General features: G+C 41.5%; 1 protein-coding gene across 1 annotated transcript; it reads left to right on the forward strand.

Moving 5' to 3' along the window:
• The first annotated feature begins 8,486 nt into the window (after positions 1-8,486).
• Positions 8,487-14,026, forward strand: LOC149206142 (uncharacterized). Its single transcript, XM_089397608.1, has 4 exons — positions 8,487-9,672; positions 10,113-10,777; positions 10,943-11,359; positions 11,744-14,026. Exons 1-4 carry the CDS (start codon positions 8,487-8,489, stop codon positions 14,024-14,026), a joined length of 4,551 nt encoding a protein of 1,516 aa, XP_089253734.1.
• Positions 14,027-19,354: the final 5,328 nt, after the last annotated feature.

Genomic DNA, 19,354 nt, shown 5'->3' on the forward strand with positions numbered 1-19,354 from the left:
GGACAGTCAGTTTCCTCCATTGAAAGAAGGATTGCTGGAGGCCACGCAGCTTTATTCCCCGTGGCCCATAAAGGACCCTGGGCGGGTCACAGAAACAAAAATATTCTGGGTTCTGATGGAATCAAGCCTCCACATGGCCATCAACCAGCGCCCAAGGTTGTCCCTGACTTTGTACGAGAAGTTGTCATATTATGCTGCATTTTAGGTTGACTTCCACTGAGTTTACATTCAGGCACGGAAGGACCCGCAACAAAAATGGCATGACTTGCCATATTTGGTCACAGATATAGACATATAGGAGGTAATCAAGTGATGGCCAGCAGAGTGGCACGCCCCCTCAGACTTGGATGTCGGAACCAGTAAGGGCATGGGAAGATCGGCAGCAAAGAAAATAAAGGATGCAACCCAAAAGGATGCACAAAATTTGGCCACGCAACAGAAAAAGGAAGCCATAGAGAAGGCTCGGATGGAGAAGGAGTGTGCTGCTAAGGAGCAGGCTGAGCAAGACCAGCACGAATTAGAGTGAAGTGGCAAATCCCCTTCGCTAGAGATTGAGGAGGAAGAATAGTCTGAAAAGGGTAGAAAAGGAGATGAGGGGCAGAGCACCTTATTTCAGCTCAAGAAGCGTTGACAGGAGCAGCATGAAGGTCCCCGGAAAAAGAAAAAATCAGACAAGTCGCAGGGTGATCCCAAGACACTAATGGAGGACAATCTCGATGAGATCAACGACAAATTATGGGACACTACAAATGAAGTGTTGCAACAGTTCGAGCAGCAATATATGCAGATGTTAGGGAGCATCCAAAAGGATATGTGCAAGCTGCAGATCCCGGCTAACAGGATCTAGGTGGGCACAGGTCAAGCAAGCACAACACAAGTGAGCCTGGCACCAGGGATGAGTCAGGCTGTGGAATTGGTAAGGACCCTGGACCTTCACACTATTGCTTTACCAGAAGGGTCCCTACGTGCAGAGTCGAATGATGACCACATCATCTTAAGTACCCTTAAGAACATCGAGCTGAACATTGCAGCGCTCCCCAATGAGCTTCTTCATGCGCTGCAGGCAGGAGTGATGAAGGAATTGAGAGCTCGGGAGCAGCGCGCTCTCAATTTGATCAGTGAATACAAGGTGAACAATGAGTAGATGTTCATCGAGAAAACACAGGCATTAAAGGAGAAGGAAACATTGCAAGCATTAAATTCCACGCTCAAGCCCACCATCGCAGAGGCATGCAGAACAATGTCGAAGCTTCACATTCTAGAGGATGCACAGCTGGAAGCTAGCCACTGGCATACACGAGGAAAAGGAAGAAGTTGGACGAGTTTAATTTGAACTCAACATGAAAATAATGGAGTTGTAGCTCAAATTACAGCCTATGACTCCGCTCGAGGTCAGGGAGTAGCGCAGAGCCGCCATAAAAGAAGGGATGGCCACTTTGGATGCCGCAGTCACTGACTGCTTGGCCTTATTTGAGTAGGCAATGGAATTGGTGATGACTTTGCAGGAAGACCCAAACCTGCAGATATTGAATATAGAGGTTCGTGAGCTGCAGAAGCAGTATGATGAGGTCAGGGCGATGGTGCGCTCAATTTCTCCAACACAGTGCCTTGCCAAGTTGCAGGAGGGGAAGCAACTCCTCACACAAGTAGAAGCATCCCAGAAGAAGGAGGTCATGCTTAAGGCCAAGTTGGGGCCTTGGTTAGAAGAAGCTTACCAAGTCACAACCAACATTCAGGAGAAGCTGACGGGCTTGCAGCAAACACAACAAATGATGAAGCTAGCCGCAAAAGGACCAGCTACAGAGCATCTAGTAGAAGAGGTCAAGCAAGAAGCTACGCAGAGCACTGCCGAGGTTGAAGTCGTGCAGGTGGAGCTGGGGGACATTTGCAGAAAGATTGCAGTGCCAGCCAAGTGAATCGAGGGCGAGTCACGACCTTTGTGTTGGGGGCCTGTTGGGATGGTGTCCACTGGGTCAGTTTTGGGGTTAAAACTCCAAGTTTTGATGTAAATTTTGGTAACATATGTAAAGTCTCCGCGATTTGTGGATGTAGAGCGGGTAGATGGTTAGAAGTCAAAGGGGTTTTAGCCCCTTTCTTATGTGAAAGTTGAGTCTGTTTTGAGATCCACCCTTGGTCCACAGACCTTGGGATTGTATGTAAAAAGTTATAAATAGGTGTGTCTGAGAGAGTCTAACGAATGTCTACATATGGGAGAGGAAAAAGGGGCAAGCAAGGAGCAAGTAGATAGAAGAAGAAAGGCTCTGCAGCTGAGTGTGCAGAGGCCTAAAGTAGAGTTTGTAGCTAAGTGCGCGGACCCTTGCAGCTGAGTGTGTAGGGCAGTTTTGAGTCTGTACTACCATATTGAAGATCAATAAAGAATATTGTTGAAGAATCCCTATGTTTATCTGTTTACTTATGTTATTTATGTTTGCGATATATGTTGTGATTGAATAATGTATTTATGAAATATTGATCTATTGATGCGCGACTTTATGGAATAAGTCTTAATAATTGTACGCAATGCATGTTAAATACTTCTGCAAAGATTATAATACATTATGTTATGTTTATTAAATACTTAAGTAGATCTGCGCCAACTCAGATCTAGGGTTATTTTCTGATGTGCGTAGGTGGATGATTGATTTTTTAAGGGTTTGCAATGACCTATCGTAGACCTTCACAAAGGTCTAGAGGCCGTTTAAAGGGAGTTACAGTACTGAGCCCTAGGGGCTTATAGATCTGCGTGAAGGCAGATCTAGGGCATAAAAGGACATCACATTGATCTCTGGATGCAGAAACTTGGTTCCAACATCCCCCATACTACTTTGGGTGAGACTTCAGCCTGTGTTACATGGGTTGTTTCCGAAAGGGCCAGTAATGTAGGGTTTTGTTTGGCACAATTAACTATGAACCTGGGTTAGGACCCTCTAAGCCAACACTATGTTTATGTCATGGGAGCTCTTGTCTCTTCCCTCTTTCGAGTGATGTGTTTCCCACATGAAGGAAGCATTGTGATCATTGATCAGCTTACATTCATTCATCCTAAATCAAATCCCATTCAACCATCTTCCCTAAATGGTTCTCATATGCAAGCAGTATCACCACCACCATAGGTTAATTACGTGGCCACCTATTCCATGCCCACATCTATTGATGATCTAGTAGGTGATGTAGTACGCCATGTACTGGGGGAATTGGAGCCTAATTTTTCATTTGGATCCCTAGACATGTATACCTTCCAAAGTGTTGTTCTCCCATCTGATGAGAACCTCTTGGAAGCCATGGTCTGTGATCAAAGGTTTGGAGCAGAGTTCCTTGTCTTGTGTCAAGCTCGTTAAAAAATGAAACAAGGACCATGAGGATAGTTCTTTTACTATGTCAACCTCAGTAAAAAATGAAACAGGTCTCCATGAGCATAGTTCCTTTACTTGTGTCAATCTCGGTAAAAAATGAAACAAAGTGTCATGAGAATGGTTCTTTTCCTGTGTCAAGCTCATTTAAAAATGAAACAAATCCCCTTCTAATTCAAGTCTTTGATTAGATCTTGTAAAATCCCAGTCAAGTCTTTCACTTGATCTCATATGTGAACCTTCATTCCATCTACCTATTAGTAACCAGTACTCTTATTAGGTGAATGAAATTAAGCTTGGGGAGCATGTACCTCGAATTGAGTCATTATGCTAGGGACATGCAAACTTATCTCAAGCATAGTTTATCTTTGTTTCAAGCTTGTGTAAAAATGAAACCAAACCCAAGCATAGTTTGTTTCCATTTAAAGCTTGTGAAAAATGAAACCATCTTCAAGTATACTCAAGCATAGTTTCTCATGTTTCAAGATTGTGTAAAAATGAAACCATTCCCATTTTACCTCTCGTGATTGCCATTTTTGTCAATCGATTTTTGCTAGATTAGCCTTGGTTGTTTCGTTCCATCATCATCATCTCTTTGGATGATCATACGCTTTCACTTGGTTGTTTTACCCTTGCCTCGAGAACAGCTGTGATGAGTGGTCTTATTAGCCAACCTCTTGACCCTTACATGTTTAGAGTAGTTCCATCATCACCGGAACCAGTTTCTATCCTTTTATACCACTCGTTCCTCCAGGAGGAGTCGTCTTTCAGCTCTTTTCAGACTCTCGAAAAATGAAAAGATCACAGAATACTTGTCTTTTCTAAATTGTTAAATTACATGCATTAACATCATCTAGTATACGCTTACCCATTTTTCGAGTTGGGATTGACTATTTATGGAAAAGGAACACATTGATCAACATGGTCAAGAGATTCTCTCAAATATTTTTTTCTACCTTCTCGGGTTTGAGAGACAAATTACGAAAATGGACATGATGGATTTTTCTTTTTCGTCTCTTTTTCAAACTCTCTAAGTATGAAAAATATACCGAATTATCCTTCCGTCGGGCTCGTTAAAAATTTTACGACAAAAAACTCATCGCCATGATGAGATCAAGTTTCACCTTCCTAGGAATTGTAAAACTTACTAGGATGGATTCATTCGAAGAATGAACTTATATGACAAGCATATGGTATCCTCTTCAAGATTGTGTAAAAATAAAGAGGTACTCACTAGAAATAGTGGGGAAAAATTGAAAGTGAAACATGTCTTGCATAGGCAGCATGTCGCTCCTGAACATGACACTCATTTGTTTATCGTGTTGGGTTTGGGATGTCCTCACTTAGTCACTTTTCCTTCTGAGTTTGAGTCATCCATTTTGCCTCTCATGTGACTATTTGATTTCTTCATTATAACCCTTGGTCTTATGTTGATTCAAATGTTGCCACATTCTGAATTCGTGTCATTGATATGTTCAAGAGAAGTCCTATCTGCAATTTGTTACCTATACATTGTCTGACCTTTTGCTACATTCTTGATCATACTCATTCATTTTACTTTATTCCTTGTTTCATGTCGATGATGGGGGAATCATCATCGCCCTCCTTCGACAGTCACTTCCTATAGACTTCAGCTCATTATCTGGGAAGATGATTTAGATACTCCCTTTCAGTACCTTAGAGCTTGCATGCCTTAATGGAAATTTCTTCTCATCTGACGACAGGTTTTCATCATAGGCCTTCGATCGGATGATTCCACGAGTGTTCGACATCAACCTCATTTTCACTTTCACGGATTGTATTGTCATACATTGAGAGCCATTGTCATTATTGGTGGTTTCTCTCGTGCATGTTAACAGTCCACATCACTCGTTGGTAATCAGGTGGTTTTTTAGCATGTTTGACTTCGACACATTCATTCGCATGTTAGAATTCGTACTTTGGTCAGGTTGCGATGGAACGCAAGACCCTGAGCTTTGTCTAATATGGCTAAGGTTGTGTGGAGTTATGTATTATTCATGATTGTACACATGTTTCTTCTATACGGATGGATGTGACCATACGATGGGACTTTACATTTGCAATGATCCTTCAATATCAGGTGGCTACATCCATACCTTGGATCTTATATTTACAGATGATCCTTCTCATTCGGATGGCTGCACCCATGCCATGGATCTCTTTGATATTCCTTACTATCTAGATGGATACATCCATATTGTGGATTCATGTTTTGATATCAGATATGTATATGTATATGCGTCCTTGATTTGCAGGTCTCCTGATAGTGTTTGTTTTTGTCCTTGCAAAAGCTCGTATTATAAAATTTTGGGAAAAACCTAAAATGTTTAAATGATATGTGTAGAGTGCAGAGGAATCTTTTATTATGTTTCCTCCATAGTTCAACATCTCCAAACTCTGAAAATTGCAAGGTGAGGCATATCCATTTCATTATTAAAATAATGTGAGCACAATTACAAAATTAGATATCACACGAGGCATAGAGAAAGGAGCATAAAACAAACAAAAAACAGAAAAATACTCAAATTAAATTATGGGAACATTTCAAAATTAGGGAAATAGATTTTAGGGAAAACCCAAAACATCTAAATGATATGTGTAGAGTGTAGAGGAAGATTTTATTTTGTTCCCTCTGCATTCCCACATCTTTGCACTCCACAAATTACAATGTGAGGCATAACCATTTCATTATTAATATAATGTGAGCGCAATTATAGAAGACAATATTGTAAGAGACACAACAAAAGGAGTAGAAAACAAGCAAGAAACAAATAAATATGGAAATTAAATAGGGGAATTTTTAAAATTAGGGAAATATTTTTTGGTTTAGGAAAAGATGGGGAAAATAAGTTTTTACACTTGAAGAAGGGAAATGACTAAATCAGTGGCGATCTACATTGATGTAGTGTATAGCCAACGAATTAAAAAGAGGTATATAGATATATGTTACCTGTGGGAATTAAATGTTATTTATTCAGAAATTCTGACAATATGTTATTATATTTTTTGTGAGAGGGAATGCTAAGAACTATGCACTAGTCATTTTCTATATCCCCAGCTTGATAATGAGGTAAGGTGGAACGCTTCTATGCTCTAGTTTCATTTGATCATTATTACTATATTTCATTTTTTTTAATTGGGTCGTTTGACTATTTTCTATTATTATTGGGTGGTATAATGATTTACATATTTCAGCTTTTGTTTTGATTTTGAATGTAAGGCCTAAATAGGAAATTCTAGGACACTAGATTTATGGTTGCGTATCTCTATTCTGACTAGCTTCTTAGGGGTTTTATAACTTTTCTTTTGCAGTCTGTGACTATTCATTTAAATAGTTTCTTTTGGGACTATGTCTGAGTTCATTGCAATAGGTGGGTTATCGTTATTCTTGATTGGGTTGGTGTTCTATTTAATGCAAAACGTTTTGTTAGTTTATCCTGTGCATAGCATTATTGTATTCATCTTTTTTGTTTTCTGGTGAAATACAAGATGCCACATGAATGAGGTAGAGTAAGGAATGGAGTTGGTGAATGAAGAGATTCAAGCCAACATCACTTAGAGAGCATTGGTTAGGAGGAGGCTATAGATCCCATCCCTATCAATAGACTTGATCTTAATGACCCTGCATCTTATCAACAAAACTTTGGCAATGAGCTTGGATATCTCAAGATTCTTCTAGAACAACTCATAAGGAACACACAAAATGAGTGGAATATGATCATCTCATTCATGAATAATCTCTAATGAAACTAGTGGTAGATGCAGGAAAAATTAGCGAATTTGTAAAGAGGCCAGGGGAATCTACACGAAAAACTAGATTGCTTTGAAGGCAGATTGGCTCATATGGAGAAACATGTACACTGTGTGCTTCAACCTCCATCCTCACCATGTTTAGGACCAAAGAATCCTATTTGATAACTACCCCTTATAGTTAACAACTCTTGGTTGTGTACTGATCTTGAAAGTTTTTTGGATCTATGTTTATTGTATTTTTTTAGCAGTGAACAAACTTTTTGCAACTTTTAATGTTTGTTTGCTAACTAGCTACTCGCCAATAAATCTGGTAAGAGTGAGGCTGTTAAGATTTTGTCAAGTCGTTCTCCACAATGTAATATTTTTTGGATAAATTGATATTTAGTTTCATTTACAAACACTTGCCACGTTGTCGAGTGTTTGAGGTTTCCCTTTTCTTGCTATGGCATCCACATATTATTTTTTCTTGCATTTCTTTTTATTTAAAATTTGATGAGATTATTGTTTTGTTTCTTTAGGACAAGGTATCCAATCCCCGTGTGTTAGAATTCATTTTTAGTCTTTAATATATTATTCTTTACGTTTATTGGTCTTCAGCGATTGCTTGGATGCATTAAGAAGAATTGTATTTAGCATATTGCACAACACTGTAATCGAATGTAGGGTGTTGTACTGAGGTTCAGTGAGAAATCCCTGCCTTTTGGCGAATTGAAAGGAATATTGAAATGCATGAACGAATGGAGAAATAGTTTTAAAAACAGGTTTATTTCGCTATCTTAAATCAATTTATTAAATTAAACAAATAAATAGTTTGATAAATTATATTATTAAATTTTGGGGAAAACGTAAAAATCTAAATAATATATACAGAGTGTAGAGGGATATTTTATTGTGCTCCCTCCGCACTCCCACACGTCTGCACTCCACAAATTGAAATGTGAGGCATAACCATTCTATTATTAAAATAATGTGAACATAATTACAGAAGCAGATATCGTAGGAAACATAGTGAAAGGAGCATAAAACAGGCAAGAAATAAAGACAAAAAGGTAGCTCTACTAAGGTTTAGTTAACTATATATCATATTTCTACAAGGCTACATAACACCAACTTTCATGTTCATTGGAATTATATAATTGGAGGAACTTAATACTTGTGCGATGGAAGAATCAAAGCATGCAACTATTTGCAAAGATAAACTACTTGCTAGATTTGTTTTACCAATAAAAACGTTGTTGCGAAAAAGGAAAATTTGTGTATCAGATAACATAAAATTTGGTAATTTGAAGTAAGAAACCTAGCCGAGCGCTGCTCTGAATCGCGGAGCCGCAACAGAGCCACAGGCCTGCGATTGACGCTGCCATGAGCGGTCCAGGGGGCGGGGAGGCCGCTCCCAACCCTCCAGTCTCATCTGCAGATGCGTTCAGTAGTCTATTAAAACAGCAAGGGAAGAAACGCAAAGCTACAGAGGCGCCAAAGTTCATCAAGAAACTGGAAGAGATACCTGAGATTGATCTCCCAGAGGAACAAATGATCAAAATCGCCCTGGCTCTGGCTGACAGAGGCCTAGTAGGACAGTTTATGGGCCGCTGGCCATCCACAAAAATCACGGACGAATGGATTCAGAGGAACTGGAGACCCCAGCTAAAAAACAATGTGATCTGCTACGCTGTGGGACGAGGCTACTTCATTTTCGAGTTTACAACCAAAGAAGACCGGGATTTGGTGTTCAGAAACGGGCCGTATTTTATGGGTAATCAAGGTCTGTACCTGAATAAATGGAGCCCCGACTTCGACCCCTCCGTTGATGTCCCTAAGGAGGCGCCGGTCTGGGTTCGCCTTCCCAACCTTCCGATACACTGCTGGAGCTATCAATCCCTGCAGAAGATCGGAAATGGGCTAGGTCGTTTCATTGATAAAGCTGACCATAAGGGCCAATATACATGCGCCAGAATCTGCGTGGAGGTCGATCTGGAAGCCGGTCTGCCCGAAGCGGTCAAGCTCTCAGTAGGAGAATGGCAGCATTATCAGAAGCTGGACTATGAGCAGCTGCCGTTCAAATGCCGAACCTGTCACGAGCATGGACATTTCCAACGTGATTGCCCAAAAGCTTCAGCAGGGATCACGGTTGAAGAGGAAGGATGGAAAGAAATTAAAAAAGGAAAGGCGGTCCCAAAGCCACCGGGGCAGAAACCCTCTGCATCATTGGGGAAACCTCAATCTAACCCAAAGTCCAATGCTGACTTCAAAGATGGCTCCTCCTCAGGGGATCAGGTGGAGACCATGGAGACACAAGAGGAAACGGGAAATAAGTCGAAGCAAGTGAAAGATATTGAAGGCGAATCATCGGTTCCTCCAATTGATGATGGTCAGCAGGGGAAAGAAGGAAATGAAGAGCATATTAGCCTCGCATCTGAATATGAGGAGGACTCGGAGGAGAGAGACTCTGAAACAGATAACTCGCAAGTCACTCCTATGAAATCGACAAGGGGCCGGAAATCCAAGAAGAAACAGCGAGAGGAAAAAACTTATTTAGATGTCCTCCAAGGTTCGCAAAAAACCCTCAAAGGAATGATGAATACGAGATCTGGGCGTAAGAGCAACAAGGCTCCAAAAGGAGCCTCAATCCCCCAAATCAGTAAATAATGAAATACGTCTCCTGGAACTGTAGAGGATTAGGCAGCAGGTCGAAAGAGGAAGCCGTCAGAGACATAGTGAGAATATATTCGCCTGAAATCCTTCTCATCCAGGAGACTAAGCTGGAGGAACCCCTCCTCCTCCAATCTAGTAAAGTATTTTGGCAAAAAGGTCAAGGAAGAGCTGTAAGCGCAAGAGGAGCTTCTGGTGGAATAGCCACCTTCTGGAATAGCTCCATTTATGATCTCATCCAAGAAAAAAGCAGTCCCCACTGGCTTTTCACTCAGCTCCTTCACAAAGATTCAGGACAACAAGTAAGTATGTTTAATTTATATGCTCCCGTTTTGCCAGGGGAGAAAAAATTTTGTTGGAACTCGCTTCAATCATTTCTTTCAGAACAAAATCCAGGAAATATAATCATTGCAGGGGATCTGAATGTCACCCTTGCTCTTGACGAGAAAAAGGGAGGATCCATTGTGAGGGACCCCGCTAGAGAATGGGTTGAAGACATTATATTGGGCTGGGACCTGGAGGATATAAAACCCACTTCAGGCAAATTCACCTGGTCCAACAAAAGATTAGCCCCAAATCATATAGCTGCCCGTTTGGACAGATTCCTTGTCCATTCATCCTTCCTGACTTGCGGTCTAATGGCTACTTCTAAAATTCTCCCAAATATCATTTCTGATCACAAGCCCATCCTTCTCGAGCTTTCACTGGATGGTAATTTAGGCCCCATTCCATTCAGGTTCAGCCCTCTGTGGATTCAGCAAGAAGGATTTCAAGATGTAGTTTCGGATGCCTGGAATAGACCTGTCCATGGTTCCCCTTTCTATGTGTGGGAAGAGAAAATTAGAGTTTTAAAAAGAAGTCTTAAGGAGTGGGCCAAAAGACTAGAAACTCCTACTGCCAAAAGAAAAGAATCTCTCAACACCCTTGCTGCCCATCAAACAAAAATTGAGAAGAGTCCTGTAACTCCAAATCTCCTTCGAAAAGAAGTTGAGCTGCAAAAAAAGGTTCATAAATCCAGCAGGGAGGAGGAAGAATTCTGGAGACAGAAATCTAGAAATTTATGGTTAAAATCCGGAGATAGGAACACCAGTTTCTTTCACAAGCAAGCCGAAGCCAGAAAGCACTTCAAAACAGTTTCTGAGATTCAACACCAAAACACTGTTATAAAGGACTTTGATGGCATTAAGAGAGCAGCTTATTCCTTCTTCAAAGATCTATATTCGGCTCCTGAAGAAAATCCTATAGATCCCCAGATCTATCCAATGGATTTAATTCCCAAGAGCGTTAAGGATTCGGACAACGTCATGCTGACTGCTCCGATCAGCGTGGATGAAATAAAGCATATTCTGGACTCTATGGAGCCTGATAAAGCCCCAGGTCCTGATGGGTTCACTGTCAGGTTCTTCTTGGCCTGCTGGTCGACAATCAAAAAAGATTTACTGAGAATGGTCAGGAAATCCCAGAATTGTGCAAAGCTGGGCGGCGGCATCAATTCGGCATTCCTAGCTTTGATTCCAAAGGAGAAAGGCGCTGCCGACTTTAGCAGATTCAGGCCCATATCATTATGCAACTCTAGCTACAAACTGGTCTCCAAAATAATAGCCAATAGGTTAAAGAATATTTTGCCAGCCATCATCCCTGAAAATCAAGGTGGATTCATAAAAGGAAGAAAGATTTTGGATAACATTGTGCTGGTTCAAGAAGCTGTCCATTCAAGTTGTCAAAGAAAAGAGAAAGGTATGGTTATAAAGCTCGACCTGGCTAATGCTTTCGATAGGGTTAGACATGATTTTTTGCTCAATGTAATGAAGAATCTAGGTTTCTCTGACGGCTTCATAAACTGGGTGAAAGCCTGTATTACCTCCCCATGGATCGCTCCCCTGGTCAATGGCCGCTCAACTGACTTCTTCCAAGCCTCTAGAGGCCTCAGACAAGGCTGTCCCCTGTCCCCTCTCCTTTATGCTATTCAGGCATCGGTCCTCAGTTTCCAGCTTGATCACAATCAACAGACTCAAATTCTTCCAGGCCTTAGAACGACTCAGAGGGTGAAGGATATCAACCATGCACAGTTTGCAGATGACACTTTGCTGCTAGGAGGAGCCAGCCTAATCTCTGCCAGATCCTTCAAGAAGGAACTGGACATATACAAATCGATCTCAGGAAGCAAAATTAATTATCGGAAATGTTCAATCTATGGCTGGAACTGCACAACAAAGGAGCTGTCTGACATTGCAAGACTTTTAGAAATGGATGGAATTCGTAATTGGGAGGCTTTTAAATATCTCGGGATCCCAATCTTCAAAACCAAACCCAATATGGCTCATTGGATGTCGCTGCTCGATAAGTTAAAGAACAGAATCCAAGCTTGGGGTGCCTCATGGCTGAATAACGCAGGGAAAGTCATATTGATGAAGTCAGTCCTGATAAGTATGCCGCTTTACCAAAACACAGTTCTTCTCGCCCCCAAATCCTTTCTCAGCAAAATGGACAGTTTGTTGAGAAGATTCCTATGGGAAGGTGGGAACAACAATGACAGAAGGATTCATTTAGTGAATTGGGAGACCATCAAGAAACCTCTTCTGGAAGGCGGCCTCCATCTTCGTAACTTGGCTGCTCAAAACCTCGCTTTGGGAACCAAGATCTTGTGGAATCTAGTCTCCGGTAAATCTAGTTGGAGCAAAAGAGTCATCTGGAAGAAATACTACCAAGGACATCGTCTGAGATGTCTGGATAAGCCTCCAAGAACCTTAAAAGGATCTCCAATCTTCAACCTCTGCAGACAAGCTACGGAGCATTTCAGCCAGCAGCTTTACTGGATCCCAGGTAATGGCAGAAAAATTAATATTTGGGATGATTCAATTCTGGGAGACCAGCCTTTGAATCAAGTTGAGGGGCTAGCAAATATCAGAGCTTGGCTCCAGTCCTCCAATTTGCATACCTTGTGGGACATTTCCACCTGGAAGAACGATCCTGATAGGCTCTGGGATTGTTGGAATCTGGGAGAGATTCCTCATATGATGCAGGAGGAAGCTTCACTTCTGTTGGACATGCTTCAAGGCAAATCCCCCTCAAAAGCCAACTCTAAAGACAAAAGAGGCTGGGGCTCCCTCTCAGGCTCTTACACAGCTGCCGAAGGTTACAAAAGAATTCTGGCTGTCCCTTATGCTCCTCCTAATCCAGCTATTTGGAAATTTATTTGGGATTTCCCCTCTCTCCCCAAAATTGACTTTTTCTGTTGGACTGTTGCGCACAACAGCATCCTCACCAGAGACAATTTGAGAAGAAGAGGGATGGAAGGTCCCTCCAGATGTCCCCTTTGTTTGGCTGCTGAAGAAAATGTCAATCATTTGTTGCTGCTCTGCCCTTTTGCTCAGGTAGTATGGAGGGGAGTTCTGAGGTTAAACCATGTAAACTTCGTTCTTCCAGAAAGTATATCCAATCTATTCCGAACCTGGGTCATTCAATCTCCCTTTAGCCTTAAAAGAAAAAGTTTTCTCAAAATAAGCTGGATGTGGATCCCTAAGTTTATATGCTGGAAGCTGTGGCTGGAAAGAAATAACAGGACTTTTAGAGGAGAAAGCTGCAATCCTACAAGGGTAATTTCTAAAATCAAAGCTCTACTAGGCGAGGCTTTGGAGGCCAATACTATCCCTAGAAATGAATTGAAGTTGGTCAAAGAAGAGGAGCAATGGATCCAAGAACTGGTTCCGAACCTGAACGATAGATCCGCCCCATCTGCTCCTATCCATGCCAACTGGGAGATCAGATTGGAGGAACAGGAGTTTATAAAATGGAGATCAACCTTAGACGAATATTGTTTGTTCTTTGATGGGGCTTCTAAGGGAAACCCTGGGGAGGCAGGCAGTGGTGGGGTTCTCTTGAACCCTGGAGGGGCAACCGAATTGAGATTCCATTGGGGCCTGGGCATCGAAACCAATAATAGAGCAGAGGCCCTAGCATTGTGGCAAGGGCTGAACCTGGCAATCAATCAAAACATCCTCTCTCTCTGTGTATTTGGAGACTCTAGGCTCGTCATCCAGGCAATGTTCTCTCATAATTCTCCTCAACAGATCCATTTAGCCACTGTTATCAAAAAAATTCATCTCCTGTTGCCCAAGTTCAGGAAAATCTCCTTCTTTCACATTTTAAGAGGGCTCAACTCTCAAGCAGACTTGGAGGCCAATCTTGGCTCACGCTGCAATCGAAGAGCTCTGGTGGTTAATTTAAGGGAATCCTACAGTCCTATTCCTTAAGGTTTTAGCAGTTCGTTCTGCTGTATTGGATCCATTGGTTTTCGATGCTCTGTCCTCCTCTGCATCCCTGGTCCTTCCCACAGGTTAGCTTCAAAGCTGTAAGAAGCCTTGATTTCAGTTCAGATATCCTTCTCATCTTGCATAAGAGGTAGTGTACGCTATGTTTGAAATTGGCAATGAGAAAAATAATCTGGGTCCATTTCACTCACCCTAAGGGCAAAAGGAGAGTCAGGCAAGAGTGTTCTCCTTCTCTGTCTGCATTTCATTGTCAATGGTGCCTTTCTGTGCTTTGATAATGATGGAATAAGGACCTGGGCATTGGACCCTTTGCCGGGGCTTACAGACAAGGAAAAGCAACCCAAGAAGCTCCTTCGGAATGGATTTGCTGAGAAGGTTTTCATATAAGCGTCGAAGCAGTTGAATGATCTTCCTCAAAGTGCGCTTGCTGTGGTGGATTCCGTTGACATAAGGAAGAAGTCCAGTAAGCTTTCTCCGCCTTCAAAAATCGCGGCTCTGTGCTCTTAAGATGCTCAAATCACCTGTATTTCCTCCAAAGAAACCGAGGACCCTCTTAGGCTCGATTTCCATTGTATACTGGTACAGGGAAGGTCTAAAGATATCAGCTGACCTCAATCGTTTCAGCGGTCACAGCTGGGCAACTCTTTCATTCAAGCGGATGCTTCTATAATCAATTCAACCAATGCTTCTGTACTGATCCGCCGTGGTGCAAATCACTGTTCTGGGTGTGAGTTTGACAGAACAGAGAGGAACTCTCTCCTTCAGACATGAACAATTATATGAAGCTATGAACTCTCCCTCTGAAATGTAATTGCCAGCGGCAGGCTGTTTGCCGCCTTAAATTAAAACCATAACCGTTAATGTCAAAAAAAAAAAAACATAAAATTTGGTAATTTGTAGTCTGCATAAAGAAGTGTATGGAAGGGTAATATGTGCAGAGCACAGGAAATTGATTGATCTATAAATGTGATATTAATTTACAAACACTTCCAATGTTGTCGAGTGTTCGAGGTTTCCCTTTCCTTGCTATGGCATCCACATATTCTTTTTTTCTTTATTTGCATTTCTTTTTATTTAAAATTTGATGAGATGATTGTTTTGTTTCTTTAGGACAAGTAATCTGACCCCTATGTGTTGGAATTCATTTTTATTCTTTAATATCTTATGCTTTATGCTTTATTGATATCCAACGATTGCTTGGATGCATTAAAAATATTTTTATTTAGCATATTGCACAACACCATGATTGAATGTAGGGTGTTGTCCTGAGGTTCAACGAGAAATCCCTACCTTTTGGTGAATTGAAAGGAATGTTGAAATGCATGAATGAATGGATAAATAGTTTTAAACAGATTTTTATTTTGCTATCTTAAATCAACTTATTTAATTAAACAAATAAATAGTTTGATAAATTATATTATTAAATTTTGGGGAAAATCCCAAACATGTAAATGATATATGCAAGGTGCGGAGGAAGATTTTATTGTGCTTCCTCTGCACTCCCACACGTCCACACTTTGAAAATTGCAATGTGAGGTATACAAATTTCATTATTAAAATAATGTGAGCACAATTACAAAAGAAGATATCGCAGGAGACACAACAAAAGTAGCAGAAAACAGGAAAAAAATAGAGACAAAAAGGTAGCTTTGTCCAAATTTAGCTAACTGCATATCATATTTCTACAAGGATACATAACACCAATTGTCATGTTCATTGGAATTATGCAATTGGAGGAACTTATTGCTTGTGTGGTGGAATAATAAATGGATGTGACTATTTGCGAAGATAAAGTAATTGCTAGATTTGTTTTACCAATAAAAAAATTGTTGTGGAATGAGAAAATATGTGTATCAAACAATGTAAAAAATAGTGATTTGTAGTGCATAGAAAGAAGTGTATGGGAAGGGAATATATTCAGAGCGCGAGAATTTGATTAAGCTTATGTGACATTTCGTCAAAATGTTGTTGTAGAATAGGAAAATATGTTTGTCAAATACCATGATAGTTGACGTTTTACAGCATCTGGAATAAGTGCGCAAAGGGAGAACCTATGTGGAGCTAAGGATATGTGTGAATAATGCTCCTCCCACACATATCCCTCATGCGCATATCGTTTCAATCTATTAGAACATATACTAGCTATGGAGCTCAATCAACCAATGAAAATTACACAATGTTTTTGTATTCAAGCCTCTGTGATCCATAATGAATTACGCAAAGTCTTTCGATAGAAATCACATAAGAGAAATTTTTGGTTGACGTGTTTCGAACCATGTTGGAAACGGGTCCCTTGGCGTCAATTTTGGGGTTACAATCCCAAATTTTGCAGTAAAGAATGTAAAGTCTCCGCATTTTGTGACCGCGGAGCCCGAAGATGTAAGCAGTTAAAAAGGGTTTTCGCCCTTAGTTTAGATAGTTGTGTCGGCTTGATGAGATCCACCCTTGGTCCGCAGACCATGAGATTGTATAAAAAGGAAGTCTTAGAAGAGTTTAAGGCAGTTTAGTTGAGTCTTGTTATGTTTTATGCATGGGCCAGTGAGAGCTAAGAGTGAAGAGTCTTAGCGTAGGAAGAGGCTCTGCAGCTAAGTTCGCAAAGGTCTAGGGTAGAAGTCCACAGCTGAGTGCACAAACCCCTGCAGCTGTGTGCACTAGGTAGTCAGAGTCTGTACTAGAAATGTGGATTATCAATAAAGAGAAGTATTTTTGAATTATTTGTGTATGTGTTATTTTACTTTTGTTATGAAAGTGTGATTATGTTATGTTGAATACTAGGGTTATGAATCAATGTTATATTGATGCGCGAATCCATGTATTTTACTTTGTCATATGAATGCAAGTTAGAATATATGTTTACGCGAAGGTAACTGTAATGCATGTTAAATTTAACCAATACTTAAGCGAATCTGAGTGAGTACAGAAGTAAGAGTAATTATAGAGGCGCGTAAGTGCCTGATCTATTTATTTAGGGCCCGTGAAGGACGATCCGAGAATTTTGTGGAGGCTTTAGGGACGAATAAGAGACGTAATTGGATAAGCCCTAAAGGGCTTATCGGTCTGCATGAATGGAGGTTAGGGCATATAACTGATATCACAACCATCTCAGGGTGCGGAAACTTGGCTTTTGCATCCCCCCATACTACTTCGAGTGAGACTTCAATCTGTGTTCTGCGGATTGATGTCGAAAGGGCCAGTAGTGTAGGGATTTACTTTGCTGCTTAACGTTGAACCTGGGTTAGGGGCCATCAAGCAAACAAATGTTTCCTTTGCCGAGACCGGGATCTGCATAACGAGATGTGTGATGTCGCATCATTGGAATCCAACTAAGAAGGAGATTGAAGACTAGTTGGATAGAAATATCCACGAATTCATGGTGCAATAAAACAAGAATCCACGATTGATGAAAGAACAATGGTTGGACATATATCTGTACACAAAGATACACGAAATCTTCTTTTTTTCCTTCCCGGTTGAGTTATACGAGTGGATCACGAAGTTGGAAGACGGCCAAGGGAGGTGAAGGCTTTACGGTCGATTGTCTAGACCCTAGAGTTAGTGAAGAAATTGGAAGCCTCTGAAGATAAGATCATGCGCGCTGTCAATCATTGGCTCGACTGTATCATAGGAGGGTTTGTGAAAGAGCTCGAAGTTGATACTTCGATCAGTTATAGTGAAGCAGAGCGTCGCTTCTTCAAAGGGCCATGAGGTAAGTATATGAAATCGTTAAATACTTGGATTAAGATGATCTTGTGTGAAAAGCAGGTTATGCAGTTACCTTGGTGTTTGGGGCTGCGCGAATTGGAAGGAATTTTAGGGACAAAGGAAGAAAAGGCCCTCAAAATAGCCTGATGATTGAGCCTCCTTTGAGTGACGACAAAGGAGCAGCACAGGTTTTTCCACTAAGTGCTATTCAGTTGATAAGACAAGGATTCCCGCGAATAGCTACACCGCCTCCATCCTCACCTCATCCACCCACACCGCCTCCATCCTCACCTCCATTGCTTACCCCCTCACCCACACCATCGCCACCTCCACCACCGTTCAACATGGTGAACTCCATAAAGCTACATGTGTTCAAGGGTGTAGGAAATGAAGATCCAGACCAGTTTTGGTTTGTCGCGAAGGCTGTATGGGAAGCTCAAGGTATCACGGACGATCAAATGAAGAAAGTGACATTGGTTAGTGCTTTGCAGGACCATGCACTAACTTGGTACATTAAGTACTACACTGATAATCCGATGTCTGCATTGGCAGATATCCAGACTGCGCTGAATAAGGAATTTAGTAGACCTAAGTCTGAGGCGTAATCAATTGTGGGATTCAAAGAGATCATGATGAAGCCTAGTGAGACACCCTGGGATTTGGATCAGATATTGAAGTGTACAATCCGCGAGGCTAACATGAATCTGACTGATGGGCAGCACCGCGAGTGGTTTGTGCCCTCACTCTTGCCTCATCTAAGGGTTGCGCTATCACAATAGAAGATTGGGACCCAGGTGGAAGCTCTGGAAATCACGGTGAGATTACACGAGACACCGATGCAAGATGCTAATCTGGGGGTTCAGCAGATTCATGCGCAGTTGCAAAATCTTTGCCTCAAAATGAAAAGTTTGAAAAAAGACAGAACAGCTCGACCAGAGGCACACGAAGAAGTATGCTGCCTAAAGTGCAAAAGCGAAGGGCATGACAAAGATCATTGTCCAGTTTTCACAAATTATGTTTCAGCATGAGGACCACTGCATCTAAGGCTAGAAGCTGTTGCAGGGCCAAGTATAGGGCCCGCGCTATGGTGTGCTATCTGTCAGGTAGCTGGGAAACATGCGATAGACAATTGCCATTTGTTGCAGAAATTCGTAAAGACACCGCAACAGCTCTTCTGTAACTTTTGTCAATTTGTGGGTCATGAAGAGTGAAATTGCCGAAGTTAAAAATTAATGATGGATAGGACACCTGCAAACAAGGTGCAGGCAGAAACGTGACCTCCAAACCAAGGCACTAGAGGAGCACGAGGCAAGTATCAGGGGCGAGGATGAGGCTGAGGTGGAGGAGGACCTGGTATAGGTCACAGGCAGGTTATTTGTTACAATTGTGGAGGACCAAGACACTACGCGTGAGGCTACCCAAACCCGAGACGGCTGTCATGCCGCTATTGTACTCAGTTTGACCATGCAACAAAGGATTTCCCTATATTGTTAGCTAAGATATGCGAGAAGGGGGCGCAACCTCAGCAACCAACTCAGAACCTGTAGATGATGAGGGCTGAGCCTCGCGAGGAAGACCCTAAGGTAAATATTATGCTACAGAGTGGAG

The sequence above is a fragment of the Pinus tabuliformis genome, chromosome 1_2, assembly GCF_031772625.1.
Source record: "Pinus tabuliformis cultivar Carrire ecotype Pingquan chromosome 1_2, CPIR1, whole genome shotgun sequence".
Lineage (NCBI taxonomy): Eukaryota > Viridiplantae > Streptophyta > Pinopsida > Pinales > Pinaceae > Pinus > Pinus tabuliformis.

Excerpts from the sequence above, each read along its gene's own strand:
- LOC149206142 (XM_089397608.1), top strand. The coding sequence starts at position 8,487 with ATGAGCGGTCCAGGGGGCGGGGAGGCCGCTCCCAACCCTCCAGTCTCA. Across the intron at positions 10,778-10,942 it reads AAGTTGAGCTGCAAAAAAAG|GACTTTGATGGCATTAAGAG; the intron begins GTTCATAAATCC and ends ACTGTTATAAAG. Across the intron at positions 11,360-11,743 it reads GCAACTCTAGCTACAAACTG|GCATCGGTCCTCAGTTTCCA; the intron begins GTCTCCAAAATA and ends TATGCTATTCAG.